The sequence below is a fragment of the Chiloscyllium plagiosum genome, chromosome 15, assembly GCF_004010195.1.
Source record: "Chiloscyllium plagiosum isolate BGI_BamShark_2017 chromosome 15, ASM401019v2, whole genome shotgun sequence".
In the NCBI taxonomy this organism is placed as follows: domain Eukaryota; kingdom Metazoa; phylum Chordata; class Chondrichthyes; order Orectolobiformes; family Hemiscylliidae; genus Chiloscyllium; species Chiloscyllium plagiosum.
The window spans coordinates 54,202,045-54,213,736 of NC_057724.1; the positions used below are offsets into that span (position 1 = coordinate 54,202,045).

The 11,692-nt window shown below is 42.8% G+C and overlaps 1 protein-coding gene across 2 annotated transcripts in view; it reads left to right on the forward strand.

Moving 5' to 3' along the window:
* The first annotated feature begins 8,617 nt into the window (after positions 1-8,617).
* LOC122557323 (pre-mRNA 3'-end-processing factor FIP1-like) overlaps positions 8,618-11,692 on the forward strand; it is a 36,642-nt gene continuing 33,567 nt past the window's right edge. For both annotated transcript variants that reach the window (XM_043704902.1, XM_043704903.1), the window contains exon 1: positions 8,618-8,944. In XM_043704902.1, coding sequence (XP_043560837.1) covers positions 8,695-8,944 — 250 coding nt within the window. In that variant the 5' untranslated portion in view covers positions 8,618-8,694. The remainder of the gene's footprint in view (positions 8,945-11,692) is intronic.

An 11,692-nucleotide genomic window follows, 5' to 3' on the forward strand; every position in this document is an offset into this window, starting at 1 on the left:
TGTTCACCTTATTTATGCCCCTCATGAGTTTATAAATCTCTAATACTTCGACTGGACAGTGTGCCAAACAACTGGGAGTGGAATCCTCAGTGACCCACTTAGGGCACTCATGAGCGAACACCAACAAATAAAGTGATATTTCAATCGCTCATCCAGAAAGCAAAAAAAACAACTCACAGAGTGGCAATGTGAATCACACTGCAGCTGGATAAGTAACCAGTAAAATAACATTCACAGTATTAACAGAGATGATGTGGGTGAATCTGAAAGTAAAAGTTCTGCATTTGGCAAGTCCTTTTCAAGAGAATCATGCATGCCTTGAGTAATAACTTCCCAGTCACATGGGTGTAAGACGGCACCCTTACAGTCAATACTAAGAAAATGTTCTCCTTTCATCAGAGGTGGGGAAGAACGAATAACAAAAATGGGGAGAAAGGTTCATATGGCACTTGTTTTTGAATGGTAATTTTCATTATACTGCATTATGCTGGACACTGCAGCGAAACCAGCAACATTATTACTGGCTAGCAACAAAAAGGCTAAAGTAATTGATCAACTGTAAGCAATGTTGTAGAGAGGTGTTTGTGTGAGCCATTATCACGCCATTTTCCATAAAACCAGCTTACCCTGCACAGTGCCCCAGGTGTACTGGTGTGCCTTTATCGTCTTATCCCCAATCTATTTCTTCTGTGCTCTCAACTACAGCAAATGCCAAATGTGCATTCATCTTTCTATTGATTACTCCAGACTTATGTAAAAGATGGTGAATACTTCCCAAAGATTCTTAAGTGGATAATGTTTCCTGCTCTTCTCCCCCCTGCAAAAAGCTCATCTTCTTCGGTGACTTTACTCTATCCTTTCCTCATGCTGCAGAGCAAGGATGGGGACAACTATATCCCCAGTGAGTGGGGGCAGGTGAGAACTTGCAATGGCAAACAACACCTCACCAATGTCGCGTATCACTTCCTGCAGACTTACCAACTCTTCAGTGCTCGAAAGAGACTGTACTTCCAGAATTACTGCAAAGGTTAATAGAAAGTAATAAGCAACTAACCTGCAAGGTGGATGATGCTGACTTTAAACAGCCCTATTGGAGTCTGGAGACGGATGAGGGAGGTGGTCCTTTGCATTGCTGAATGCAAACATAGCTATGTGTGTATTTAAGAGAGGGCCATAAATCACATGGTGTGGTCAAAAATGGCAGCTCAGGTTTGAAATCAATATAGACACTAATATAATCTGCTCCTTCATGTGCTTCTAGCACATGCAGGTATTGCCTAAGCAAACACTATCAAGATGATGTTTCTTGCACAGTGATCCTGGAATGATAATGAAAATGCCAAAGTACAGAACATATTGGTGCTATAGAGCCAGATTTTGTGAACATGGTTTGTTATCATACCTATGAGCGCCTACACTTCTCTCTGAAAATAATTTACAGATTTTCTTTTATTCATCATTTCACTCTTGAATAATTTGTCATCCTGCTATTGCTCAAACTTGTTTGGCTTCCTTATTTGAGTATATTCAAAAAAATGTGCTTAGACCTGTTCTGACACACCTCTGTGGCAAGTGGGGCTTGATATGGCTTAGAGGTAGTGACAACTGCTGATGACAAGAGCCTCCTGATTTTGAACCTTAAGTTGTATATATATTTTTAATCAACCTCTTCACAGATGTTATAACACAACTCTGGGGCAGGTTGGGCTTGAACCCCAGTCTTCTGGCTCAGAGGTAGAGACACTATCACTGCATCACAAGTACCTCCTGATTTTGCTTATATACTTTTATTTATGTATTATGCCCTTAAATATGTTTCATTTGTTCTTTATTGAAATGTTGTTGAGCAAACCTCTCCAATCGATTATAGACTGTATTTTGTTTATATTCCATCATGCATTATTAGTTTCCTCGAACTATGTTTTAAGTAAAACTTTATAATGATACATCCACTTGGCTAACAATATGATGACCTCCTGAGATATCTAGTGGAAATATGAGCTGCTTGCAAAATATCTTAGTATGCAGTTTGATGAATTATGTTCATTGGTTTGTAATTCATAACTCAGTCCCATTTTGGGATAACTCTCATTTACCATTTGTGGAACAGGCGACGAAATCAACAATGCCCCCTCAGATTTGGTTGTGTGCTGTACATTATCTTTTCAGGATGGAAATCTACCATCCTTACGTGGTCTGGCCTACGTGTGACTCCAGATCCACAGCAATATGTCCCTCTGGGCAGCTAGGGAGGGTAACGAATGTTGGCCTAGCCAATGACAATTGCATCCTGTGAACTATCAAGCAAAGGTGTTGGTTTTTTTGCTGCATACGTCCCACAATTCTTTTGATCTTGCAAGCATGTTGATGCCAGCTGCAAGAATATTAGCTGCTTTTTCAGTATTTCTATGAGAGATTATTCGAGTGCGAAAGGAGACAAAGGTAGTGACCACGTGGTAGGAAGTGAATCAACCAAGAAAGAAACCTACACTGCAGTCTAACCCAGCAGTGAATCTTCACAGCTACTTTGTCTGCAGTTTGATTTCAAGTGCCTCTGAACATTGGAGTTGGTCTAAGAAAAATAAACAAAGAGTGAAATTCAGAGCACAGCTGACCTTGGAGACACCTATGTGGGGAGAGCACAGCAGGGGAGCAGCTAAGTGGCTTTTTTTTGTGAATCTACAGTAGTGAATTGAGTGAGTTCTTTCTTATTATATGTTTTTATTGAGATCTATCTCTTGATTAAACTTTAAAAATATAAAACATGGGTACTAAGTTAGCATGGAGTAGGGTTTTTAGAGCAGAAGACTGCCATTTTCTGGGTACAAAGGTGGAGGTGTAAAAATAGCCTTTCGTGGAGTGACATGATCTTCCTGTTGGATGTGGGAGATGATGGTGAGTTTCCATGTTACTGATGATTGTGTCTGCAGGAAGTGTGCTTGGTTGTGAATCCTATCAGATCGCATGGATTGGCTAGAGCGGCAGTTAGAGGCAATGAGGAATTCACAGAAGCTGGGGATGATGAATGGAATTTGCAGGAAGGAGATAAACTGAAGATCTAGTCAGGAAGATGGGTGACCTCCAATAAAGCTAGGAGAGGGAGGCAGGTAGTGCCGGAGTCTCCTGTGGCTATCCCCATCTCAAACAAGTGTACTGTTATGGAATATGTAGGAGGTGATGGACTCTCAGAAGAATGTAGCACTGACAGCGAGTACCGAGACTGGCTGTAATGTAACGAGGGGTAACCAGGTTCCAAGCAATCGATTGTGATAGGGGAATCTCTAGTCAAAGGCACGGACACATGTTTCTGCAGCTGACAACGAGACATCAGAATGGTGTGTTGCGTCCCTGGTGCCAGGAACAAGGCTATCTCAGAGAGGGTGCAGAATATTCTCAAAGGTGAGAGAGACCAGTAGGAGGTTATTGTACAAATTAGAACTAATGACATAGGAAGAGATAAGAACGAGATGTTGAGGCGAGAATATAGGAGGTTCGGCGGGAAATTAAAACGGAGACCCTCGAAGGTAGTAATATTGTTCCTGATGCCAAGAGCTAATGAGGGTAGGAATAGGAGGATAGAGCAGATGATTGCATGGCTGAGGAGCTGGTGTTTGGAAGAAGGGTTCATATTTTTGAATCATTGGAATCTTGTCTAGGGTAGAAGTGATCTGTACAAGAAGGATGGATTGCACCTGAATTGGAAGGGGATTAATATACTGACTGGGAGATTTGCTAGAGCTGCTCGGGAGGATTTAAATGAGTAAGGGAGGGTATGGGACTCATAGAGATAGTGTGGAAAGAGAGCAGTTTGAGACTGATATTGTTGGGAAAAGGAATAAGTCAAACATTCAGGGTAGGCAGGAACAAAGCAGAGACTGAGGTAAGGCTGTTAAATTACATTTATTTCAATGCAACAGGCCTAACAGGTAAGACAGATGAACTGACGGCATAATTGGGAACATGGGTTAGGGATACCATAGCAATTACAGAGACACAGCTTACGGATGGTCAGGGCTGGCAGCTTAATGTTCCAGGTTTGGATGCTATACAAAGGATAGAAAGGGGAGCAAGAGAGGAGTGGGAGTGGTATTTTTGTATAAGGATAACATTACTGCTGTACGTTGGGATGATATTCTTGGGAATATATCAAGGGAAGATATTTGGATGAAACTGAGAAATAAGAAAGGGATGGTCATCTTATTGAGTTTGTACAATAGACCCCCTGGTAGTCAGCCAGACATTGAGAAATAAATTTGTAAGGAGATCTCAGTTATCTGTAAGAATAATAGGGTGATTATGGTAGGGGATTTTAACTTTCCAAACATGGACTGGTTCTGCCACGATGTTAAGGGCTTGGATGGAAAGGAATTTGTTAAGTGTGTACAAGAAACTTTTTTGATTCTGTACGTGGATGCACCAACTAGAGGTGTAAACCTTGACCAACTCTTGGGAAATAAGGCAGGGCAGGTGACTGAGGTGTCAGTGGGGAGCACTTTTGAGCCAGTGACCATAATTCTATTGATTTTAAAATAGTAATGAAAAAGGATAGACTGGATGTAAATGTTAAAGTTCTAAATTGGAGGAAGGCCAATTTGGCAGTATTAGGTTGGAACTTTCAAAAGTTGATTGGGGGCAGATATTTGCAGGTAAAGGGACAGCTAGAAAATGGGAAGCATTAAAAAATGAGATTACAAGAGTCCAGAGACAGTATGTTCCTGTTAGGGTGAAAGGCACAGCTGGTAGGTGTAGGCAATGCTGGATAACTAGAGAAATTGAGGTTTTGGTCAAGAAAAGAAGGATGCATAAGTTACATATAGACAACAGGAACGAAGTGAATCCCTTGAGGTGTATAAAGACAGTAGGAGTATGCTTAAGAGGGAAATCAGGAGGGCAAAAGGGAACATGAAATGGATTTGGCAAATAGGGTTAAGGAGAATCCAAAGAAATTCTACAGATAGATTAAGGACAAAAGGGTAACTTGGGAGAGGTTAGGGCCCCTTAAAGATCAGCAAGGCCACCTAATTGTGGAACTGCAGAAGATCGGTGACATAGTAAATGAGTATTTTGCATCAGTGTTTACTGTGGTGAAGTATATGGAAGATATAGAATGTGAGGAAATATATGGTGACATCTTGATAAATGTCCATATTACAGGGGAGAAGGTGCTGGACATCTTAAAATGTATAAAGATGAATAAATCCTTGGGACCTGATCAGGCATACCCTAGAATTCTTTGGGAAGCAAAGTATGAGATTGCTGAGTCCCTTGCTGAGATACTTGTATCATCAATAGCCATAGATGAGGTGCCCGAAGATTGGAGACTGGCTGGTGTTGTGCCACTATTTAAGAAAGGTGGTAAGGAAAAGCCAGGGTGAGACTGACACGGGTGGGCAAGTTATTGGACGGAATCCTGAGGGACAGGATTTACATGTATTTGGAAAGGCAAGGACTGATTAGGGAGAATCAACATGGCTTTGTGCTTGGGAAATCGTATCTCACTAACTGGATTGAGTTGTTGAAGAAGTAATGAAAAAAGATGATGAGGGCAGGGCAGTGGATGTGATCTATACGGACTTCAGTAAGGCATTCAACAAGGTTCCTTCTGGTAGACTGGTTAACAAGATTAGATCACGTGGAATAAAGGGATACAGATCTGGCTTGAAGGTAGAAGATAAAGAGTGGTGGTGAAGGGTTGCTTTTCAGATTGGAGGCCTGTGACCAGGGTATGCCACAAGGATCGGTGCTGGGACTACTGTTTTTTGACATTTATATAAATGAGTTGGATGTGAATACCAGAGGTATAGTTAGTAAATTTGCAGATGATGCTGAAATTGGAGGTGTTCTGGACAGCGAAGAGGGTTACCTCAAAATACAACAATATCTTGTTCAAATGGGTCAATGGGTTGTGGAACAAAGTGTAATTTAGATAAATGTGAGGTATCGCATTTTGGAAAGGCAAATCAGGACAGGACTTAAATACTTAATTGTAAGGTTGTGGGGAGTGTTGCTGAACAAAGAGACCTTGGAGTGCAGGTTTATATTTTCTTGAGAATGGAGCCGCACATAGATAGAATAGTGAAGAAGGCATTTGGTATGCTTGCCTTTATTAGTCAGTCATTGAGTATAGGAGTTGCAAGGTCATGTTGCAGCCACACAGGACATTGGTTCGCCCACTTTTCAATTATTGGTCTCCCTCCTATAGGAAGGATATTGTGAAATTTGAACGGGTTCAGAAAAGATTTACATGGATGTTGCCAGGTTTGGAGAGTTTGAGCTGTAGGGAGAGGCTGAATATACTGGGGCTATTTTCTCTGGAGCATCAGAGGCTGAGGGGTGACCTTATAGAGTTTAATAAAATTATGAGGGGCATGGATAGGATAAATAGGCAAGTTCTTTCCGCCGGAGTGGGGGAGTCCAGAACTAGAGGGCATAGGTTTATGGTGAGAGGGAAAAGATATAAAAGGGACCTAAGAGGCAACTTTTTCACGCAGAGGGTGATGTGTGTATGGGATGTGTTGCCAGAGGAAGTGGTGGAGGCTGGTACAATTACAACATAAAAAAGGCATCTGGATGGGTACATGAATAGGAAGAGTTTAGAGGGATATGGGCCAAATGTTAGCAAATGGGATGAAATTTATATAATATATCTGGTCAGCATGGACAAATAGGACTGAAGGGTCTGCTTCTGTGTTGTATATCTATGATTCTATGACTCTTAATAAATAGGAAGGTCAGTAATACTCATGATGACTCTAAGATGGTGGCGCCGGAGTAGGCAGTGTTCCTCAGCTTGGTGTTCATCCATTCCGTCTGTTTTATTCTTTCTTATCTTTACTCGTTTTTCTTCTCTCTTTTAAATTTTTTAAAAAATGGTGTTTTTGGAAACATACCTTGAAGCGACAGTGACAACATCGGAGTGGCTGAGGGTCAGAGCAGAGTGGGCAGGAGGCATGGAACAGAGCTGGCTCAAGGCCCAAGCAGAGCAGATGGCCAGTGGGCTGGAGGCCCGAGCAGAGCGGGACGGCCAGCGTGCCACCAAGTGGAATGGGACGCCCAGCAGCCTAGAGACTCGAGCAGAGCAGGATAGCCAGTGTGCCCCCAAATGGAGTGGAACGCTCAGCGGCCTGGACACCAGAACAGAGCGGGATGGCCAGCATAGCCCCAAGTGGAGTGGAACACCCAGCGGCTGGAGGCCCGAACAGAGCAGGATGACCAGCGTGCCCCAAGAGGAGATGGTTGTTGAACTGGGGACTGGAGCGGCCAGTCAGCGGTTTGTGAGCCCGGTCACACCACATGTGGAAGCTCCCTGCATTGATTTACTGAAGGTCATTTATAGAAAGACCATAATGTTCAGTTTTAACTTTAGTTCTTACTTTTCTAATTTATTCTATTAATAACTGTTAGGTTATTTAACTTATTCTTATCTCTGTATTTTGTATCTAAGATTTTTACCTCAGTACTTTTTAGCTAAGATGGCATCATGTGGGGTGGCACTGTAAACTTCTCACTGTACTACTGTATTTGAGTACACATGACAATAAAGGATATTCCAATTCTAAAGATTCTTTGCAACTCATGGTGTATGATCGGAGTACAAATCACTCAGATGATTGGCATTAGAATTGGTAACAAGTACTGGTTTAACTTGTTGATGTCGGTTTGCTTGCTGAGCTGGAATGTTCATTTCCAGACATTTCATCTCCCTACTAGGTAACGTCTTCAGTGGGCCTCAGGCGACACACTGCTGATAAGTCCTGCATTCTATATTTGTATTGGTTTAACTGTATAATCTTATATGACAGCACAGGGCCACCAACTAATAACTGGTTAAATATTGGGTAAATACAGCCATGAGATAATGTGTAAAGGAGGGGGACAGATTAATGAGTCATTTGACCCAATATAAAGTGAAACAAAAATATTGCTGGAGAAACTCAGCAAGTCTGACAGCATCCGTCAAGAGAAAGAAATGATGTGGAGGTGCCAGCATTGGACTAGGTGGACAAAGTTAAAAATCCCACAACACTGGGTTATCGTCCAACCTGTTTATTTGGAAGCAATAGCTTTTGGAGTGCTGCTCCTTCATCAGGTAGCTTTGGAAGAGGATCATAAGACAGAATTTATAGCAAAAGATTACAGTGTCTTGCAACTGAAATGAAATATTGAACAAACCTAGATTGCTGGCAATCAATATTTCATTTCAGGTGCATGGCACTGTAATCTTTTGCTGTAAATTCTGTGTCTTATCATCCTCTTCCAAAACATCCTGACGGATGAGCAGCCCTCCGAAAGCTAGTGCGTCCAAATAAACCTGTTGGACTATAACTTGGTTGTTGTGTGATTTTTAACTGAGGGAGAGAAAGAGGGAGTTGATGTTTCGAGTCCGCTGATCCTTCCCCTCTACAGATGCTGCCAGAGTTGCTGACTTTCGCCACCACTTTTAGTTTCAGATTTCCAGCAGTTCCTTGCTTTGTAAAATTCTAGCTTTAGTTTTGAAAGCAGGCGTGTTATTTATTAGACAATAATTCATTTCGTTAGGTTCTGCCAGGTTGACCGTTGCGTTGATGTTTGTGTTGTAGATTATGTGCTGTACACTGTGTGTGTGTGTGTGTGGAGGGCGGGCGCTATGACCCTGCGGAAGAGTGCTGGCAGTTGATGGCGGCGCGGACTCGGTAGGGTGGACTCTGCCGCTGTATGCCCGACTGTGCTCCCGCTCCGGCGGCTGCACTACCATCCGGTTTCCCCTCCCCTTTCTCCTCCTCCTCCTCCTTCCAGCCCCCTGCTCCGAGACCATCGGCGTGGACCCCAGTGCTTCCCCGCCCCGCCCGGCACTCACTCGGAATGGCGACCGAAATGGATTCGCTGGGCTCGGCTGCAGAGAGTACGGCAGCGCCCGGCGGCGGCCTGGACGCCGACGATGATGAAGAGAACTGGCTGTACGGAGGTGAGCAAATCCCGGGAAAGCCTGGGAACGGCGCCGGGGGACGGCGCCACTTCCCCAGGAGCTGGGAGCGGGCTTGCCTCGGTGCATTTTACTCAGGAGTGAACGAAGCGCTGGAAGTGCATGTTTGTGTCTTGGCTGCAAGTGTTTCCAGAACATGGACTGTCCGGGGATCAGTCAACATTGCCTTTAAAGGGACAATGCCCTTTTGTTGGCCTAAGTCCCCGCAGCAGAAAGCGCGCACACACTTACTTTTGCAGCATTCTCGATGTAAACAGATTACCTGCGACCTTTCATTAGTGTCGAGATAATCAGAAGCATTGCATTGCAAGTGATTCACTCAAAGTCATTCCAAGCTTCTTAATTTTATTTGAAAGGAGAAGGGGTAACGACCGAGTTTTAATTGCTGTTCCTATGAGTGCAGCAATTAGATTTTACTTTTTTACAAGTGAAATGCACTAAAGAAACAACTTGTGTTTACCATCTCAGCATGCCCTGCAGTGCCACTCAGTTCATGAATCAATTATCACAGTTTATATAGGTCAGTTTAAGGGAAAGCATTTTCTTCTGAATTGCCTCATAAATAGTTACTAGTTTCTAAAGTCCCCCATTCCATCCAATGCACTTCTTCCCTTGTAACTCATGCAGATTTAAGGTTTCACTGATGCCCTCCAAGCGTTCATTCTAGGTCATGTATTGTCAACCTGGCTAAGAGCAGGATGCAGAGTGTAGATTGATCCCCGATGGTCTGTGTGGTTGTGCATTTAGTCAGAATTTGATGTCAACACAATAGTGAGTTAAATGGCAGCAAAATTATTAATGTGTAAGTTTCTCAGCAATTTTTGCCAAGGAAACAATGTGGCATAAATTAACAATTGCCACAATTTGCTGGACAATTTGTGCTGTTACACTGTCAGCCTCTCAAAAAAAAGTGGATCAATTTGCTGTCGAACTTCCTGAGAATCTTGTGAAGTGGTTGCATTTGTGCATTAACTGCCAATAAATCCCACCACGGAAAGTTTTGTACCTAACCATGATAAGGTTTTTTTTAATGGAATTGATGTTCCATTGATGTCAATCAACCCCCATGTTTAGGAAGTGCTGACAAAAAGTGTACTCTTAGCACTGAGCACCCTCCTCTCCATGTTGAATTTGTAGGGAATTAGTCAGAAGTGTCATAATTTTTTGAATAAAATCCCTAACTTGAACAAAACGAGAGAAGTATTATTATGTAGCACATATTTCCGTGCTAACTGATCAAAGGACATCATTGTGTCTCCCTCAAATAACTCGCCCATGCAAGACACACCCCTAATGTTTGAATCCTGAATCTATCGTCCCTGGATGGCAAGCTGGCATACCCACTATAGATGTAAGAGAAGATGTTTTGCCAATGTTGCCTTTCCTCTGCCGAATTGTCCTCCATGCTTTATAACTATTCATAACAATTGGGTTATGGCAATATTCCTTAACTGTCCTAATTTTATCCAAAAGCAGCAAGCTAGTAAGGGGGCACCCTTCCTGAGAGGTTTTGATATCTAACCATATTGAAAGAGTGTCCCCACAAGCCCAATCGCTCACGTAAGATAAAAGCGAGCTTAGTTGATAGTTTTTAATGTCCAGGAGATCCACTCATCCTAATCGGTGAGGCAATTGCAGTTTAGCTAATTTTAATAAGGGGCCGCTTACAATGCCAAATAAAAGAACTGGACCAACGTTCAGTGTCCTGAACATTTCTTATCGAAAATCACAGGGAGCAGCCATATAGGGTACAACAAACGGGGGGAGAATATTCATCTTAATAAGAGCTATTCGACCTAACCATGAGACCAGAAGCACTTCTTTAAGGTCTTGTTTGATTTCATTAAATAATTGAATAAAATTAGCTTTAAACAACCGAAGATCAGCAAGGCGGCCTTTGTGTGGAGCCACAGAAAATGGGGGAGATACTAAATGAATCTTTTGCATCAGTATTTACTGTGGAAAAGGATATGGAAGATATAGACTGTAAGGAAATAGATGGTGACATCTTGCAAAATGTCCAGGTTACAGAGGAGGAAGTGCTGGATGTCTTGAAACGGTTAAAAGTGGATAAATGACCGGGACCTGATCAGGTGTACCCGAGAACTCTGTGGGAAGCTAGAGAAGTGATTGCTGGGCCTGTTGCTGAGATATTTGTATTATCGATAGTCATGGGTGAGGTGCCGGAAGACTGGAGGTTGGCAAACGTGGTGCCACTGTTTAAGAAAGGCGGTAAAGACGAGCCAGGGAACTATAGACCGGTGAGCCTGACCTCGGTGGTGGGCAAGTTGTTGGAGGGAATCCTGAGGGACAGGATGTACATGTATTTGGAAATGCAAGGACTGATTTGGGATAGTCAACATGGCTTTGTGAGTGGGAAATCATGTCTCACAAATTTGATTGAGTTTCTTGAAGAAGTCACAAAAAAGATTGATGACGGTAGAGCAGTAGATGTGATCCATATGGACTTCAGTAAGGTGTTCGACAAGGTTCCCCATGGGCAACTGATTAGCAAGGTTAGATCTCATAGGATACAGGGAGAACTAGCCATTTGGATACAGAACTAGCTCAAAGGTAGAAGACAGAGGGTGGTGGTGGAGGGTTGTTTTTCAGACTGGAGGCCTGTGACCAGTGGAGTGCCACAAGGATCAGTGATGGGTCCTCTACTTTTTGTCAATTACATAAATGATTTGGATGTGAGCATAAGAGGTACAGTTAGTAAGTTTGCAG